At 41.0% G+C, this 20502-nt stretch overlaps 1 protein-coding gene across 1 annotated transcript; it reads right to left on the bottom strand.

Moving 5' to 3' along the window:
- On the bottom strand, positions 1–19281 carry elovl5 (ELOVL fatty acid elongase 5). Its single transcript, XM_041858252.2, has 8 exons — positions 19197–19281; positions 16092–16156; positions 15196–15383; positions 8214–8291; positions 7304–7475; positions 2284–2408; positions 1652–1786; positions 1–1460 (listed from the first exon to the last, which is right to left on the bottom strand). Exons 2-8 carry the CDS (start codon positions 16147–16149, stop codon positions 1329–1331), a joined length of 888 nt encoding a protein of 295 aa, XP_041714186.1. The 5' UTR covers positions 16150–16156; positions 19197–19281; the 3' UTR covers positions 1–1328.
- Between the last annotated feature and the right edge of the window lie 1221 nt (positions 19282–20502).

Here is a 20502-nt window from a genome sequence, read left to right as displayed (position 1 = left end):
TTTATAATTGTATTCATTGTTTTCTGCATTCCATGGAGATGAGGTTGAAAATCTAAGCATACAGATGATGACAGTAAAACGGTGACTTTGGGTTCAGAAAGATAATGAGAATATGAGAATGTATGTCATATAATAATAATAATAATAATAATAATAAGCCATTTACAAGACACTGTAATTCAAAGTGACTTACAGTCAAGCGTGCATACATTAATACGGTAATATCATATCGGGCTGAATTCTGAGGGTTGAGTAGACACATTTAACTATTTCAACATGCTTCATCTATTTTTAACACAATCCATGACACGATCAGTGTGATTTTGGCTTTTTGTTGTATAATATGGTGCAATAAAGTAGGTAATAAATATTCCAACTGGGAAAACATTAGATAGAAACTAAATTGCTACTGTAGAGGAATATTATTGTGCAGTAAGTAGCTAGGGTTCTCATACTCTCAGACACCCAGAACTAAAATCGCATAATTGCGTCAGATGCTCGATTTATGTTACCTGCATCTGTCCACAAGAGATTAGGGCTCTCATAAAATGTCCTTGTATGTAAACTATTGCTATAGCAATAGCAATATCTAAAGCAAGACCTAAAGTAAAAATGTGAATTTATAGTATTTCTCATTCACATTACGTATTGTTCTGATCAGTGCCATTTGATGGCCAAATACTTTTCAAACCTGTTCAACTGATACAGACAATAGACAAATCTATTATTGCAACTGGTTTTAAACTATAGCTCTCCTGAGTCATGCATTTACAATGCATACAATGAAGGTGAACCTCTCTAAGGAGAGTTGCCATACTCAATGGATAGAGTTACTCAGTGGACACATTTGACACTGTGACAGCCTTGTCTCTAAGCAAGGGAATCCTAAAAATTGATTTTCCAATCGGGACAAAATCTAGCATGTAGACAAGTGCATACGTTGGGAATTAAAACATAGGAAAACATTGTTATTTCTGTATGGGTCAAGGTTGCTTAAAGCTATGTCCCCACCAGACTGAAGACAGACATAGTTGAAGATGTTGTGCAGCCTTAAGAGGAAGTGGGTCTCTGGGGCTGTGTTGTACTGTATTCCCTCTGCTATGCTTGTTACTTAACTGTAAAGAACTTTGATTCAATATGAATAATAACAGGCTGCGGTGTGCAAAACGTTAGGAATCTCTTTCAGATAAACATGGCTTTTTGTATATTGTGAATAAACTAGCTAGTCTCTTCTAATACATTTCTTCATAAGAAATCCTTCATCTCTCCTAGCAATATTACATACAGTAGATATGTCCTACAGTTAGGATTGTGAAGTTATTCAAGCTTCAGTCTGCCCTCACTTTTCTGTGTGTAATGGTTTCTGTGGGTGTCACCCCATTCGCATGGCCATTCAGTGAATCAACAGAGCCATTGTGATGATACTCCTTCTTTTGTGAAACACTGTGTTTCTTGTAAGTCTAAAAACAGAGGGAAGGAGTCAACACATTAGGATGTGCTCAAAATCTGCAAAACACTACTGTAGACAACAATGCACGTTATATTTAACCCTGTCACCACCAGTGTAAAATACTTCACAACACCATCATTAATTGAAATAATCATGTCTAATTAATTAATTAATTAATGCAAGAGTTGTATATTTGCTCACCTGAATGTAGAAGTTTGAGAAAAAGGCAATAAGCGAGGCCATATAGAATATCTGGAAATACAGCCAGCCTCTGGGGAAACCACATGGCCAAATGACTGCACATACGGTCTGGGACATGGTCAAAAAGAACTGAATCTATAGAGGAATGAAACAAAACTGGAATTCATTGTTTGTAAACTAAGTCAACGTCAATACATACACACACACACAAAAACACACAGTATGCATGAATTAATGCCATTGATCCATTGGCCTAAAAAATACCTTAAAAGGATGTGGGTAATGTTGCACTTTCAATCTGTACCAATGGTTCATGTTTTTGTTTCATCTCATGGGGCCTTTGTCACATTAACTAAGACCCTGAAACTGGCTGAGCTATACACTGGAGGGCACAGGAGGCTGGTGGCACCTTAATTGGGTAGGACGGGCTCGTGGTAATGACTGGAGCGGAATCAGTGGAATGGTATCAAATACATCAAACACATGGTTTACAGGTGATTGATGCCATTCCATGGACTCTGTTCCGGCCATTATTATGAGCCGTCTTCCCCTCAGCAGCCTCCACCGCTGGATGATGACTATGGACGTGAAAGTCCATCTCTGAGGTTTGAAACAGGGACATACAGGCTCACCAGCTGTCCTTGTGTGATGTATTTCTTCCACCATAGATAGGGCCGTATGGCCGGGACAGCAGAGAGCCCATAGTAAGAGTACATCAGGACATGGATGAAGCTGTTGAGGGAGGCACCAAAGTAGGCTGAGGAAAAGACAGGAGAGAGGGGGTGGGTGATTAATCTACAGTACAGTAGCAGGGTCAGAGACATCAGTGAATGACGAAATTACAATTCTTGCTATTCAGTGCCTGTTTTATAATAGTAAGAAATAGCTGTGACAATGGCACACAGTAGAAAGCAGCTGAGGTGTTCATTCTCAGAGAGTCCACTGTAAAACACAGAGAGCTGTTAGACGTAGGTCAGAGGGTCCTATTCTAGGACACAGTGAGAGGGTAAAGCAATTAGGAGGTGAGGGTACAGTATATCACTGAAAAAATACATGCCGTGCAGTCCTGAAATAGCAGTAGGTTCAATTCACACTTGATTCCTTTACCATCTAAAAAACGATCAACTTCACTTGAAAGTATCTCAGTCACAGAATCAATTCAAGAAAACCATGTCCTCTATAACACCTGTATAGCTACTTAAAATAATAACATACCATGTACAGTGGGGAGAACAAGTATTTGATACACTGCCGATTTTGCAGGTTTTCCTACTTACAAAGCATGTACAGTGGGGAAAAAAAGTATTTAGTCAGCCACCAATTGTGCAAGTTCTCCCACTTAAAAATATGAGAGAGGCCTGTAATTTTCATCATAGGTACACGTCAACTATGACAGACAAATTGAGGAAAAAAAATCCAGAAAATCACATTGTAGGATTTTTAATGAATTTTTTTGCAAATTATGGTGGAAAATAAGTATTTGGTCACCTACAAACAAGCAAGATTTCTGGCTCTCACAGACCTGTAACTTCTTCTTTAAGAGGCTCATCTGTCCTCCACTCGTTACCTGTATTAATGGCACCTCTTTGAACTTGTTATCAGTATAAAAGACACCTGTCCACAACCTCAAACAGTCACACTCCAAACTCCACTATGGCCAAGACCAAAGAGCTGTCAAAGGACACCAGAAACAAAATTGTAGACCTGCACCAGGCTGGGAAGACTGAATCTGCAATAGGTAAGCAGCTTGGTTTGAAGAAATCAACTGTGGGAGCAATTATTAGGAAATGGAAGACATACAAGACCACTGATAATCTCCCTCGATCTGGGGCTCCACGCAAGATCTCACCCCGTGGGGTCAAAATGATCACAAGAACGGTGAGCAAAAATCCCAGAACCACACGGGGGGACCTAGTGAATGACCTGCAGAGAGCTGGGATCAAAGTAACGAAGCCTACCATCAGTAACACACTACGCCGCCAGGGACTCAAATCCTGCAGTGCCAGACGTGTCCCCCTGCTTAAGCCAGTACATGTCCAGGCCCGTCTGAAGTTTGCTAGAGTGCATTTGGATGATCCAGAAGAGGATTGGGAGAATGTCATATGGTCAGATGAAACCAAAATAGAACTTTTGGTAAAAACTCAACTCGTCGTGTTTGGAGGACAAAGAATGCTGAGTTGCATCCAAAGAACACCATACCTACTGTGAAGCATGGGGGTGGAAACATCATGCTTTGGGGCTGTTTTTCTGCAAAGGGACCAGGACGACTGATCCGTGTAAAGGAAAGAATGAATGGGGCCATGTATCGTGAGATTTTGAGTGAAAACCTCCTTCCATCAGCAAGGGCATTGAAGATGAAACGTGGCTGGGTCTTTCAGCATGACAATGATCCCAAACACACTGCACGGGCAACGAAGGAGTGGCTTCGTAAGAAGCATTTCAAGGTCCTGGAGTGGCCTAGCCAGTCTCCAGATCTCAACCCCATACAAAATCTTTGGAGGGGAGTTGAAAGTCTGTGTTGCCCAGCGACAGCCCCAAAACATCACTGCTCTAGAGGAGATCTGCATGGAGGAATGGGCCAAAATACCAGCAACAGTGTGTGAAAACCTTGTGAAGACTTACAGAAAACGTTTGACCTGTGTCATTGCCAACAAAGGGTATATAACAAAGTATTGAGAAACTTTTGTTATTGACCAAATACTTATTTTCCACCATAATTTGCAAATAAATTCATAACAAATCCTACAATGTGATTTTCTGGAGAAAAAAAATCTCATTTTGTCTGTCATAGTTGACGTGTACCTATGATGAAAATTACAGGCCTCTCTCATCTTTTTAAGTGGGAGAACTTGCACAATTGGTGGCTGACTAAATACTTTTTTTCCGCACTGTAGAGGTCTGTAATTTTTATCATAGGTACACTTCAACTGTGAGAGACGGAATCTAAAACAAAAATCCAGAAAATCACATTGTATGATTTTTAAGTAATTAATTTGCATTCTATTGCATCACATAAGTATTTGATCACCTACCAACCAGTAAGAATTACGGCTCTCACAGACCTGTTAGTTTTTCTTTAAGAAGCCCTCCTGTTCTCCACTCATTACCTGTATTACCTGCACCTGTTTGAACTCGTTACCTGTATAAAAGACACCTGTCCACACACTCAATCAAACAGACTCCAACCTCTCCACAATGGCCAAGACCAGAGAGCTGTGTAAGGACATCAGGGATACAATTGTAGACCTGCACAAGGCTGGGATGGGCTACAGGACAATAGGCAAGCAGCTTGGTGAGAAGGCAACAACTGTTGGCGCAATTATTAGAAAATGGAAGAAGTTCAAGATGACGGTCAATCTCCCTCGGTCTGGGGCTCCATGCAAGATCTCACCTCGTAGGGCATCAATGATCATGAGGAAGGTGAGGGATCAGCCCAGAACTACACGGCAGGACCTGGTCAATGACCTGAAGAGAGCTGGGACCACAGTTTCAAAGAAAACACACTACGCCGTCATGGATTAAAATCCTGCAGCGCACGCAAGGTCCCCCTGCTCAAGCCAGCGCATGTCCAGGCCCGTCTGAAGTTTGCCAATGACCATCTGGATGATCCAGAGGAGGAATGGGAGAAGGTCATGTGGTCTGATGAGACAAAAATAGAGCTTTTTGGTCTAAACTCCACTCGCCGTGTTTGGAGGAAGAAGAAGGATGAGTACAACCCCAAGAACACCATCCCAACCGTGAAGCATGGAGGTGGAAACATCATTCTTTGGGGATGCTTTTCTGCAAAGGGGCCAGGACGACTGCACCGTATTGAGGGGAGGATGGATGGGGCCATGTATCGCGAGATCTTCCCTCAGTAATTGCATTGAAGATGGGTCGTGGCTGGGTCTTCCAGCATGACAACGACCCGAAACACACAGCCAGGGCAACTAAGGAGTGGCTCCGTAAGAAGCATCTCAAGGTCCTGGAGTGGCCTAGCCAGTCTCCAGACCTGAACCCAATAGAAAATCTTTGGAGGGAGCTGAAAGTCCGTATTGCCCAGCGACAGCCCCGAAACCTGAAGGATCTGGAGAAGGTCTGTATGGAGGAGTGGGCCAAAATCCCTGCTGCAGTGTGCGCAAACCTGCTCAAGACCTACAGGAAACGTATGATCTCTGTAATTGCAAACAAAGGTTTCTGTACCAAATATTAAGTTCTGCTTTTCTGATGTATCAAATACTTATGTCATGTAATAAAATGCAAATTAATTACTTAAAAATCATACAATGTGATTTTCTGGATTTTTGTTTTAGATTCCGTCTCTCACAGTTGAAGTGTACCTATGATAAAAATGACAGACCTCTATATGCTTTGTAAGTAGGAAAACCGGCAAAATCGGCAGTGCGGCAGGTAGCTTAGTGGGTAAGAGCGTTGTGCCAGTAACCGAAAGGTCGCTGGTTCTAATCCCCGAGCCGACTAGGTGAAAAATCTGTCGATGTGCCCTTAAGCAAGGCACTTAACCCTAATTGCTCATGTAAGTCGCTCTGGATAAGAGCGTCTGCTAAATGACTAAAATGTAAATGTATCAAATACTTGTTCTCCCCACTGTATATACAGTACACTCTTAGAAAAAAAGGTGCTATCTAGAACCTGAAAGGGTTATTTGGCTGTCCCCATAGTAGAACCCTTTGAACAACCCTTATTGGTTACAGGTAGAACCCTTTTGGTTCCAGGTAAAAAAAACTTTGAGTTCCATGTAAAACCTGTCCACAGAGGGTTCTACCTATTTTTTTAAATTGTTTTTATTTATTTTTAGTCATTTAGCAGACGCTCTTATCCAGAGCGACTTACAGGAGCAATTAGGGTTAAGTGCCTTGCTCAAGGGCACATCGACAGATTTCTCACCTAGTCGGCTCGGGGATTAGAACCAGCGACCTTTCGGTTACTGGCACTATGCTCTTAACCACTAAGCTACCTGCCGCCCTGAAACCAATAAGGTTTAACCTGGAACCAAAAAGGGTTCTCCTATGGGGACAGCCGAAGAACCCTTTTGGACCCTTTTTTTCTAAGAGTGTAGGCTGCTTGTCCTAGCCTATTTCAGGAATTCAGTAGAAAGGTTCACCTAAGGCTAGGTGGATTTGGCTTTGGTGGTTCTGAATGATTCATTATGTAAACTGCCTTGTTTATTCCACAGTGTTGTGTTTGAACACTCACAGTGACCACAGTGTTGAGGATAGAAAGGGAATGTTGTGTTAGAACACTCACAGTGACCACAGTGTTGAGGATAGAAAGGGAATGTTGTGTTAGAACACTCACAGTGACCACAGTGTTGAGGATAGAAAGGGAATGTTGTGTTAGAACACTCACAGTGACCACAGTGTTGAGGATAGAAAGGGAATGTTGTGTTAGAACACTCACAGTGACCACAGTGTTGAGGATAGAAAGGGAATGTTGTGTTAGAACACTCACAGTGACCACAGTGTTGAGGATAGAAAGGGAATGTTGTGTTAGAACACTCACAGTGACCACAGTGTTGAGGATAGAAAGGGAATGTTGTGTTAGAACACTCACAGTGACCACAGTGTTGAGGATAGAAAGGGAATGTTGTGTTAGAACACTCACAGTGACCACAGTGTTGAGGATAGAAAGGGAATGTTGTGTTAGAACACTCACAGTGACCACAGGGCACCCAGTTCATGACGAACCACCAGATGTTGAGCATGCTAGCATGGTGGTAGATGTGCAGAAACGTGATCTGATGGTTGTTCTTCCGTAGGATGAAGAAGAAGGTGTCCATAAACTCTATAATCTTGGAGAAGTAGTACCACCACAGCACATGAATGATCTGAGACGAGAAACAAATATAAGAAGAAGAATCACGCTTTCAGGCAATACAATATATTTTCTAGTAGTTCACTTTCCTAGCTTTCAGGCAATACAATATCTTTCCTGCAAGGACATACTCAATGTTCCTCCTGAGAGGAATACATTGCCAGATTTGTATTTTACTTTTTTTTTTATGAGGACTGGCCAGTGCAAATAATTTGACCAAAAAAGTCAAATGTTTTGAGGGACCAAAATTGGTCATCTGCACAGAAATGCCTTTGAAATCTGTATTAAGGACAAAGAGAAAAATACGCTAATTCACTGCTGTGACAGCAGGGACACTTTTACACGTTTTAATCACAGCATAACTGCAATCCAATCGCACATTTCAGTGAGAACAAGTTTCCTCTCAGTGTTCAATGTTCCCAAGGGACATTACAGAGAGTAAATACTGATGACACAGCAGCACAGATTAAATAGACTGGCTGTCTGACCCTGTGGCTTATCTGTTAGGATTTGCAGGTACTGTCTGACATAAATTGAACCAGTAGAATTGGAAGCCACCAGGACAAACATAGTTGAAGAGAATGAACAGAATGAGTGAAAGGGTGAAGTCAAGCTGGTGTCTGGTGACAATGCATTTTTTAAACCGCATATACAGTCCATACTTTGAACCTAACACAGATTGTTCACTTATATAGAATTGAATATAAAACAGAGGGGTGATGTATAGTGATATTGAGTAAGACCGTCTTACCTTGGTATCTGTTTCTCCTGCACTATGTGTGTCTTGGCAGTAGAAGTTATAACCCCCGTGCCACACAGCAGACACCATCTGGAGACAGACCATAAGGTGATGTAGAAACACATAGATTGTCAAGTCTTTGACATCTTCAAACAACTTTAAATCACCCAAATACTGCACTGCCCTTGTAATATCACATTTATTTAATTATTGTATTGCAAGTGTCACAAGATCCAAATTGAAAAACACTTGCAACATCAATTTGCTTTCTCCACCCAAAAGCTGAGTGTAGAACTGTTAGAATTTACATTGGCATTTAGGATGCTAGCTTCATATACTTGCTGCAGGAGTGGAAAGAGGAAGTAGTGAACAATATTATATCCCAGAGTCTCGTCATCTCCATTTAGTCTCCTTTACCAGAGAGAATATCAGTATCCTTTTTGTTGCCACTGCAACATTGGATCCCTGTATTGTTTGTTTTTGAGCAGGCCAGTGTTCACACATTTAGTCTAATTTGGGATGGATGGAAATAGCTCTGCCTTTATCCACCACTGCCTTGAATAACTGACAAAAACAAGGATTTAAATATAAAGCATCTAAAGACATACCAAGATTCAGGTTCAGCTTCAAGTGTTTTGTGCTCAATATGACCTCATCAAACTCAGAGCAGAACCCATTGGTCAGAATTGCCCCCCTTGTTATGTTCTACTGAATAAAACATGATTCTGAGGAACATTAAGCTTTCCCACAGGACTTTAGTGCATTTGGCTCAAGAACAGGACGATAAAAAAGCAGGGCAAAGCAGGGATCTAATTACGTTGATGACTTCGAGGCATACAGTGGCATTATCCGATGATTGTGGCATCAGGAGAGTGACTGCCCTGCATGTGCCCATGGGGATGAAAACAGAACAGGGACAGGCCTGGGATTGGCAGATGTTGTGATCCACTACTCAACTGGGTAATCCCGAACATGCAGAGGACTCATCGAATAACAACACAAAAGTCTCTACACAGAGAGTGTCTAATCATTCAACAATGCCACTGTCATGCCTGTTGTTGTGATGCTGCATGGACACGTTTACTGTATTAGCAACATGATTATTCACAACAATATACTGCATACTAGGCTATTTGAGTTATAATACCCTATTTATTACTAATACACTAGTACTAAATCTTCTTTATTCTTAATTCAAAACAAAGGAAATATGGGGTAAATGTCCATATAGATTTGGGTGGAACAGTGCTGATTCGTGATATTAGTGAAGACCCACTTTCCTGCAGAAGAAACTGTTTTAATTAGCTTAAGAGCCAGCGCATTCCAATCAATATTGACTATCTAAAATGCAGAGTGAGCTCAGGATCTGTTTCTAAACCTAAAGCCTTTATTGTGTCCAGCTTGCATCCATGGTAACTTAACGAACCTACAAACCTATCAGGCCTATGCCCTTGGTTATTTTGCTATTCAGTATGGCTATTTAAAACACATCTTAAATCAAACCACACCTATAACATTGTGAAAATGCAATTTCTTTAAGTGCCGTAGACAGGTGATAACGGCTAGCAATTGCTTTGTACTGATTTACACAGCATGGGCACAGCCAATCTTTTGAGGGGTTATGCAATGCAGACCGAATTGAGCCAGTTTGGCCAGGGTGGTGAGAATAGAAGACTTAAGACTTACACGTGCATGGAGAACAGACTTTGTCCCTCATCGTCAGTATAACTACCTCATTACATTTAGAGGATGTCATATTACACCATGTATATTACACTATGTTGAAATATTTACTACCACACAGAAAGCATCGGCAGCTCACCCTCCCTCCCGTTTCATTACACTATAGGGATAATTAGGGATAATGCTATCAACTACTAGCATAGCCATCCAATGAGGATACAGACAGTACATCAGTATATACACTACCGTTCAAAGGTTTGGGGTCACTTAGAAATGTCCTTGTTTTCGAAAGAAGAGCACTTTTTTTGTCCATTAAAATAACATCAGATTTATCAGAAATACAGTGTAGACATTGTTAATGTTGTAAATGGCTATTGTAGCTGGAAACTGCTGATTTTTAATGGAATATCTACATAGGCGTACAGAGGCCCATTATCAGCAACCATCAGTCCTGTGTTCCAATGGCACGTTGTGTTTGCTAATCCAAGTTTATCATTTTAAAAGGATAATTGATCATTAGAAAACCCTTTTGCAATTATGTTAGCACAGCTGAAAACTGTTGTGCTGATTAAAGAAGCAATAAAACTGGCCTTCTTGAGACTAGTTGAGTATCTGGAGCATCAGCAATTGTGGGTTCGATTACAGGCTCAAAATGGCCAGAAACAAAGAACTTTCTTCTGAAACTTGTGAGTCTATTCTTGTTCTGAGAAATGAAGGCTATTCCATGCGAGAAATTGCCAAGAAACTGAAGATCTCGTACAACGCTGTGTACTACTCCCTTTACAGAACAGCGCAAACTGTCTCTAACCAGAATAGAAAGAGGAGTGGGAGGCCCCGGTGCACAACTGAGCAAGAAGACAAATACATTAGAGTGTCTAGTTTGAGAAACAGACGCCTCACAGGTCCTCAACTGGCAGCTTCATTAAATAGTACCCGCAAAACACCAGTCTCAACGTCAACAGTGAAGAGGCGACTTCGGGATGCTGACCTTCTAGGCAGAGTTGCAAAGAAAAAGCCATATCTCAGACTGGACAATAAAAAGAAAAGATTAAGATGGGCAAAAGAACACAGACACTGGACAGAGAAAGATTGGAAATAAATGTTATGAACAGACGAATCGAAGTTTGAGGTATTCGGATCACAAAGAAGAACATTTGTGAGATGCAGACCAAATTAAAAGATGCTGGAGGAGTGCTTAATGCCATCTGTCAAGCATGGTGGAGGCAATGTGATGGTCTGGGGGTGCATTGTTGGTGGTAAAGTGGGAGATTTGTACAGGGTAAAAGGGATCTTGAAGAAGGAAGGCTATCACTCCATTTTGCAATGCCATGCCATACCCTGTGGACGGCGCTTGATTGGAGCCAATTTCCTCCTATAACAGGACAATGACCCAAAGCACAGCTCCAAACTATGCAATAACTATTTAGGGAAGAAGCAGTCAGCTGGTATTCTGTCTATAATGGAGTGGCCAGCACAGTCACCGGATCTCAACCCTATTGAGCTGTTGTGGGAGCAGCTTGACCATATGGTACGTAAGAAGTGCCCATCAAGCCAATCCAACTTGTGGGAGGTGCTTCAGGAAGCATGGGGTGAAATCTCTTCAGATTACCTCAACAAATTGACAACTAGAATGCCAAAGGTCTGCAAGGCTGTAATTGATGCAAATGGAGGATTCTTTGACGAAAGCAAAGTTTGAAGGACACAATTATTTTTAACCTTGTCAATGACTACATTTCCTATTCATGTTGCTATATTTCCTATTCAAACTCATTTAATGTATGCTTTAATGGAAAACAAGGACATTTCTAAGTGACCCCAAACTTTTGAACGGTAGTGTACTACTGGTCAAAAGTTTTAGAACACCTACTCATTCAAGGTATTTTCTTTATTTTTTACATTTTCTACATTGTAGAATAATAGTGAAGTCATCAAAACTATGAAATAACACATATGGAATCATGTAGTAACCAAAAAAGTGTTAAACAAATCCAAATATATTTTATATTTGAGATTCTTCAAAGTAGCCACCCTTTGCCTTGATGACACCTTTAGACACTCTTGGCATTCTCTCAACCAGATGCATGAGGTAGTCACCTGGATTGCATTTCAATTAACAGGTGTGCCTTGTTAAAAGTTAATTTGTGGAATTTCTTTCCTTCTTAATGCGTTTGAGCCAATCAGTTGTGTTGTGACAAGGTATACAGAAGATAGCCCTATTTGGTAAAAGACCAAGTCCATATTATGGCAAGAACAGCTCAAATAAGCAAAGAGAAACGACAGTCCATCATTACTTTAAGACATGAATGTCAGTCAATACGGAAAATGTGAAGAACTTTGAAAGTTTCTTCAAGTGCAGTCGCAAAAACCATCAAGCGCTATGATGAAACTGGCTCTCATGAGGACCGCCACAGGAAAGGAAGACCCAGAGTTAACTCTGATGCAGAGGATAAGTTCATTAAAGTTACCAGCCTCAGAAATTGCAGCCCAAATAAGTGCTTCACAGAGATCAAGTAACAGACACATCTCTCATGGAGGAGGAGGTGTGATGGTATGGGGGTGCTTTGCTGGTAACACTGTCTGTGATTTATTTAGAATTCAAGGCACACGTAACCAGCATGGCTACCACAGCATTCTGAAGCGATACGCCATCCCATCTGGTTTGGGCATAGTGGGACAATCATTTGTTTTTCAACAGGACAATGACCCAACACACCTCCAGGCTGTGTAAGGAATGTAAGGGCTACTTGACCAAGAAGGAAAGTGATGGAGTGCTGCATCAGATGACCTGGCCTCCACAATCCCCCGACATCAACCCAATTGAGATGGTTTGGGATGAGTTGGACCGCAGAGTGAAGGAAAAGCAGCGAACAAGTGCTCAGCTTATTTGGGTACTCCTTCAAGACTGTTGCACTGTTGGAAAAGCATTCCAGGTGAAGCTGGTTGAGAGAATGCCAAGAGTGTGCAAAGCTGTCATCGAGGCAAAGGGTAGCTACTTTGAAGTGTCTCAAATATAAAATATATTTTTTGGCTACTACATGATTCCATATGTGTTATTTCATTGTTTTGATGTCTTCACTATTATTCTACAATGTAGAAAATAGTAAAAATAAAGAAAAACCCTTGAATGAGTAGGTGTGTCCAAACGTTTGACTGGTACTGTACAGTGAGGGAAAAAAGTATTTGAACCCCTGCTGATTTTGTACGTTTGCCCACTGACAAAGACATGATCAGTCTATAATTTTAATGGTAGGTTTATTTGAACAGTGAGAGACAGAATAACAACAACAAAATCCAGAAAAACGCATGTCAAAAATGTTATAAATTGATTTGCATTTTAATGAGGGAAATAAGTATTTGACCCCTCTGCAAAACATGACTTAGTACCTGGTGGCAAAACCCTTGTTGGCAATCACAGAGGTCAGACATTTCTTGTAGTTGGCCACCAGGTTTGCACACATCTCAGGAGGGATTTTGTCCCACTCTTTGCAGATCTTCTCCAAGTCATTAAGGTTTTGAGGCTGACGTTTGGCAACTCGAACCTTCAGCTCCCTCCACAGATTTTCTATGGGATTAAGGTCTGGAGACTGGCTAGGCCACTCCAGGACCTTAATGTGCTTCTTCTTGAGCCACCCCTTTGTTGCCTTGGCCGTGTGTTTTGAGTCATTGTCATGCTGGAATACCCATCCACGACCCATTTTCAATGCCCTGGCTGAGGGAAGGAGGTTCTCACCCAAGATTTGACGGTACATGGCCCCGTCCATCGTCCCTTTGATGCGGTGAAGTTGTCCTGTCCCCTTAGCAGAAAAAAACACCAAAGCATAATGTTTCCACCTCCATGTTTGACGGTGGGGATGGTGTTCTTGGGGTCATAGGCAGCATTCCTCCTCCTCCAAACACGGTGAGTTGAGTTGATGCCAAAGACCTAAATTTTGGTCTCATCTGACCACAACACTTTCACCCAGTTCTCCTCTGAATCATTCAGATGTTCATTGGCAAACTTCAGACGGGCCTGTATATGTGCTTTCTTGAGCAGGGGGACCTTACGGGCGCTGCAGGATTACAGTCCTTCGCGACGTAGTGTGTTACCAATTGTTTTCTTGGTGACTATGTTCCCAGCTTCCTTGAAATCATTGACAAGATCCTCCAGTGTAGTTCTGGGCTGATTCCTCACCGTTCTCATTATCAATGCAACTCCACGAGGTGAGATCTTGCATGGAGCCCCAGGCCGAGGGAGATTGACAGTTCTTTTGTGTTTCTTCCATTTGCGAATAATCGCACCAACTGTTGTCACCTTCTCACCAAGCTGCTTGGCGATGGTCTTGTAGCCCATTCCAGCCTTGTGTAGGTCTACAATATTGTCCCTGACATCCTTGGAGAGCTCTTTGGTCTTGGCCATGGTGGAGAGTTTGGAATCTGATTGATTGCTTCTGTGGACAGGTGTCTTTTATACAGGTAACAAACTGAGATTAGGAGCACTCCCTTTAAGAGTGTGCTCCTAATCTCAGCTCGTTACCTGTATAAAAGACACCTGGGAGCCAGACATCTTTTCTGATTGAGAGGGGGTCAAATACTTATTTCCCTCATTAAAATGCAAATCAATTTATAACATTTTTAACATGCGTTTTTCTGGATTTTGTTGTTGTTATTCTGTCTTTGACTGTTCAAATAAACCTACCATTAAAATTATAGACTGATCATTTCTTTGTCAGTGGGCAAACGTACAAAATCAGCAGGGGATCAAATACTTTTTTCCCTCACTGTATATAACACTATGTTGACATATTTACTACCACAACTGATTACACTACAGAAAGCATTGGCAGCTCACCCTCCCTCCCGTTTCATTACACTATAGGGATAACTAGGGATAATGCTATCAACTACTAGCATAGCCATCCACTGAGGATACAGACAGTACATCAATATATACTGTCAACCATTTCAGAATTAGAAGTCGCAACTTCAAACATTCTAATAATAATAGCAGGTTTTCAGAAAACAATTGAGGGCTGTGTTGACATTGGGTGAGAGATTTGTTTGTGTTAACAATGATCCTGTCAGAGACCAGCTGTGCCCCACTCACTCCCTCACAGCATTGTGTCCCGGGGTGGCTTCAGTGCAAGACGGCATTTGTGTCTAATCCGAATCAAAGATCACAGTTTCCCTCATCCTCACAGAATCCTTCAGCAAAATAAAATGGTCCTTTAGCCACATCTATCAGTCACCCGATCCTCTCACTTCCCCTCATCCACCTGCAGTGTTGCGTTGCGATGACACCAACACCACCTTCAGGTGTAGCCTGCCTGCCTACCTCATAGAACATATAGAAGGACAAGATCGTGAGGCCCAGATTGTAGAGCACCAGGAGGCCCTGGCAAGACACCGGCTGTCTGTGTCTCATGTACTTGGGTCCCACCCATACGATCAGCAGGTACATGAGTGTTAGTGTAAAGGTTGGAGGGTAGTTGTCTAGCAGCAGCCATCCCTGTATCCGCTCATCTGAAATACAAGAGAACAGCCTCGTATTACAATATACAGTAGAATGTTCCCTTTTTCCTGAACATTATTCCCACATTTACTGTATCCCCTGAACCAGGGAGATAGCACTGAGCGTAGAGAGTGGTACAGATGTAGGATCTTAATTTGACCTATGTAGGATCTTAATTTGACCTATGTTGTTCACAGCAAAATAATCCTGCAGCAACAGGATTTGAACTGTTTAGTCCATAATGTTGTTTGATCGGTGGTTAGGTTATTAGCTGGCCAAAAGTAGGCTACATGAAAAGTGCAATACTGTTAATATAACTGTTTGTTAGTGTGGGTTTTTAGTGAATTGATGTAAATCACAAAGCTCATCAACAACAGAAAAGTGATCAAATTAAGATCCTACATCTGTAGCTACACTGCAGGGCGGGCATATTGGTTGGAGAGGGCAAGAGGACACAACACAGTTTGAATGAGAATTGGCAGTGACTACCGAAGCATGTTTGTTTAACTCCTGGAAAGGTTATGCTAGAATCATGGAGGTGCAAACAGACCTGGTGCATTCCACTGCAGGACCATGTATTAACACAATGCAAACATTTTGTGAGGAGATATATGGTGATAAATCATTTTATGTCAATAGTCCATAACTAAGCATTGATTCATATGATAATTCTTATACTGTAATTTAATATACAGTAATGAAACAGTAATAACACTTACCTCTGGGACCCATCCATGAGTCTATGTACGTGTTTAGTTTATGATTAAAAGCCTCCATTTCCAACCTGAACAGACAGATGAGAGAGTACCTACAGTCACACATTGCAGCTTATCACCAGACATAGTTATACACTCTGATAGACTGAAATGTATGGTAAACTACTACCACTTAGGTCAGGGATCATCAACTAGATTCAGCCACGGGCCGATGTTTTTCTTGAGCGGATGGTCAGGGGGTCGGAACATAATTACAAATAATTTGTCAAGTGCAAATTGACCGCAAGAAGCCCAAACAGATATAATATTTAAAAATATAATAATTTCAAACCTTGTTTACATTTGTATACGATCACATACTGTATATCTCTCCATTATAAGTGGGAATATTTTGGAACAGATTTCCAAAATTAAAATCATTTGGAGATGATTTGCTGGTGTTTTTACAGTCTTTTATGCCCAACAATAAAATAATAAAAAATATATATATTTATACAGTACCAGTCAAATGTGTGGACACACCTACTCATTCAAGGGTTTGTCTTCATTTGTACTATTTTCTACATTGTAGAGTAATACTGCCCTACCAAGCAAAAAGACAGTAACTGCTCATTTGGTTGAAAATGAGTTAATGTCATATTTGCTACATTAAATACATGCTTAATCATGTCGACAAGTATCCTGCCTCTATTGTATTGTGTTTTGGAGAAAATGGGGGTCATGTTAGCAGTAACCATATAAGGTTAGTGTGAAACCAAGGTAAATAAAATAACTTTTTCTCAGTTCCACGCTATGAGCAGTTACTACCTTTTTGCTTGGTAGGGCAGAATAGTGAAGACATCACAACTATGAAACAACACATATGGAATCATGTAGTAACCAAAAAAGTGTTAAACAAATCAAAATATATTTTATATTTGAGATTCTTCAAAGTAGCCACCCTTTGCCTTGATGACAACTTTGCACACTCTTGGCATTCTCTCAACCAGCTTCATGAGGTAGTCACCTGGAATGCATTTCAATTAACAGGTGTGCCTTGATATAAGTTAATTTGTGGAATTTCTTTCCTTCTTAATGCAACTGAGCCAATCAGTTGTGTTGTGACAAGTAGGGGTGGTATACAGAAGATAGCCCTATTTGGTAAAAGACCAAGTCCATATTATGGCAAGAACAGCTCAAATAAGCAAAGAGAAACGACAGTCCATCATTACTTTAAGACATGAAGATCAGTCAATCCGGAAAATGTCAAGAACTTTGAACGTTTCTTCAAGTGCAGTCGCAAAAACCATCAAGCGCTATGATGAAACTGGCTCTCATGAGGACCGCCACAGGAAATGAAGACCCAGAGTTACCTCTGCTGCAGAGGATAAGTTCATTAGAGTTACCAGCCACAGAAATTGCAGCCCAAATAAATGCTTCACAGAGTTCAAGGGGTGCCTTGCTGGTGACACTGTCAGGTGATTTATTTAGAATTCAAGGCACACTTAACCAGCGTGGCTACCACAGCATTCTGCAGCGATACGCCATCCCATCTGGTTTGGGCTTAGTGTTTTTCAACAGGACAAGGAACAACACACCTCCAGGCTGTGTAAGGGCTATTTGACCAAGAAGGAGAGTGATGGAGTGCTGCATCAGATGACCTGGCCTCCACAATCCCCCGACCTCAACCCAATTGATATGGTTTGGGATGAGTCGGACCGCAGAGTGAAGGAAAAGCAGCCAATAAGTGCTCAGCATATGTGGGAACTCCTTCAAGACTGTTGGAAAAGCATTCCAGGTGAAGCTGGTTGAGAGAATGCCAAGAGTGTGCAAAGCTGTCATCAAGGCAAAGGGTGGCTACTTTAAAGAATCTCAAATATACATACTTTTTTGATTTGTTTAACACTTTTTTGGTTACTACATGATTCCATATGTGTTATTTCATAGTTTTGATGTCTTCACTATTATTCTACAATGTAGAAAATAGTTAAAATAAAGAAAAACCCTTGAATGAGTAGGTGTGTCCAAACTTTTGACTGGTACTGTATGTCTGTTTAATTATACATAGCAGCTGAAGGGAAATCATAGCTTGGTTCATTGTAGCAGAGGTAGGATCATTTGTCACGATGACTTCACAATAAAACCACTTTCGGACTGAAAGAACACGCAAAGATGCCTGTCTACTTACAGCTTAGGCAAGCTATAAAGTCCATTCAGAAGGTTAAGGCTTGAGCGATAATCCTTACTATTGGCTCAATGCAATAGTTAATTCCAGTTAATTACGAATGTAAACAAAATTATAATTCCAAATTTTCCTCATGGAAAACCATTGAAGAGAATTAGAATTAGAATGTCAGTGTACCTCCTGAATTGACTGGAATTGAAATGGAATTGACCCCACACATTTTAAGAATGCTTTGTTATTTTTAAGCATTCAGATATTTCCTTTATAATTATTATGTAGCTGCTCAAGCAGTCCCAAACGCACAGAAATACAAACATAAAACATTTACATTATTCTTGCAAGATAACGTATGGGTCAATAGAGGTATATACCTTCTCTCTTTATTGTTAGTGATGACTTGTAGTTATAACCGACTTGTCTCAAAATGTTGTCGGTTGATCAGATCTAACCACTACCTAAACATGTCGTTAAAGTTTTCTAATAAAAACAAAGCAAAAAAACTAAAAAGAGAGAGAGCATCATAGCCAAATAGCGCTATAACTTATTATATATAGCAGGCAAGTTAGATAGCCTATGGCTGCTGTGCTGGATCAGGATGCAGGCTACCATAGCCTATCACTAGGCTACTGTCTAAGTTTAGTCTTGTAGACAAATCCTATATTACAATAATGTCTAAATCATCAGCCCAACTCTTATCGCACACATATCTCAAACAGCAATCGCAATCGTTCGCATCACAGAGGTCACCGATTCAGCATAAATTCTTTTACATAGCCTACATAAATGATCTAGCTAGCGAGACATGAAATAGTATGAAATCGCTGCTAAAAGTAGATTATCAAGTATATCAATTACGTATGCTAAATACTGTTATAGCATTTCCACAACTCAATGAAAACTAAGAATATCTTATTTCCAACCACATTCTAGCTCATAAAACGTACCTCTGGAGGATGCGTAATCTTGGCTGCCCGGGTCCCAAAGCACAAATGTGCAGCCTCGTCGGTCAGTGGAAACAGCGGGAGAAACACATGAACTCAGTCTACATGGCAAATTGTCCTGAGCGTCATAAGTGACGAGATCTAGCTATTAGGCTATCATCTTCATATGGTAGATAATTGGCTATCAGCCCGCCTAACGGCCTACAGGAAAGCACATTGGCAGTTATCATCACCCAGAAGATGATTTGACCGTCTGCTGATGTTGGCGTCCCACATAAACTAGGTTTCCATTCAATTGGCGACAGATTTTCATGTGAATATTCCAAAATCGGCATAAAGAAAATATGGGCATGTTCCTACCAGTGGTGTTTCCACCAAACCGACTTGTTGTGGATAAAAATCAGTGCGTGATGACATAGTGCACACAAAATGTACTTTTTTCTCTTAAATTCAATGTGTTTATAGCATTTTCGATTGTTTTGTCACAAAACCTCTTGCATTAAATAGCAAATGTGCTAGCCTACTCTGGTCTTGGCATGTGCGCTCTAGCCAACAGCTGGCAGATACAGCGCGGGTAGGCTGTGCCGGTAGCTACATAATGAGATTATTATGGATAAGAGCGTGAATATTTATATTTGTCAAACCACAGTCAAGAATCGATCATCATGTCACCAGATTAAGACCCTCGATATTTATTGGAAATGAGCATCAAGCTCATCAGCGTGCACTGTCTCCAGCCTGTGAAGTGTAGCATTATTTCATCTGTAGGCAAGCTTTTAATGCACAACTGCGCATTTGCGTATGCCAAAGAGCTATTATCTTTTAGAGCGATTTTAGCAGCGATTTTTTTAGCCAATGTGTTTAATAATATCTGTGCACTCTTTTACGTCACACGTTTGTTAACGTTTCACTTTATTTGAATATGGCGTAGGTCAATAGGTAATACATTGTGCATGACACTTTTCATCCAGAATCAAGGGAATTTTCCTATGATTACATTTTGCCTAGGCTACAGACACCCGGTATGTGCATTGTAGTTAGGAGTCTGGACAAGATTACTCGTGAGGTTTTATTCGTAGCCTATAGTATAGGCGACATGCTGGATTTATAAAAAGTGACAAGAAAATGTGCCCAATAGACTCTGCCCCAATGCGGCGTTCAAGTCCGAGCTATGAAATTCGGAAATTTCCGACTTGCTAACTGGTTGAACGCGGGCACGTGTAGAACTACAACCTGCGCCATGTTCAGTTGCCAAACGTTCTTGAACGTTGCAGATAGAAAACCCATGAATAGAGCCTATGTGTTTCCT

The sequence above is a fragment of the Coregonus clupeaformis genome, chromosome 31 (assembly GCF_020615455.1).
Source record: "Coregonus clupeaformis isolate EN_2021a chromosome 31, ASM2061545v1, whole genome shotgun sequence".
Classification (NCBI taxonomy): domain Eukaryota; kingdom Metazoa; phylum Chordata; class Actinopteri; order Salmoniformes; family Salmonidae; genus Coregonus; species Coregonus clupeaformis.
The sequence above is the reverse complement of the archived record's forward strand: the minus strand, read 5'-3'. Positions and strand labels throughout refer to the sequence as shown.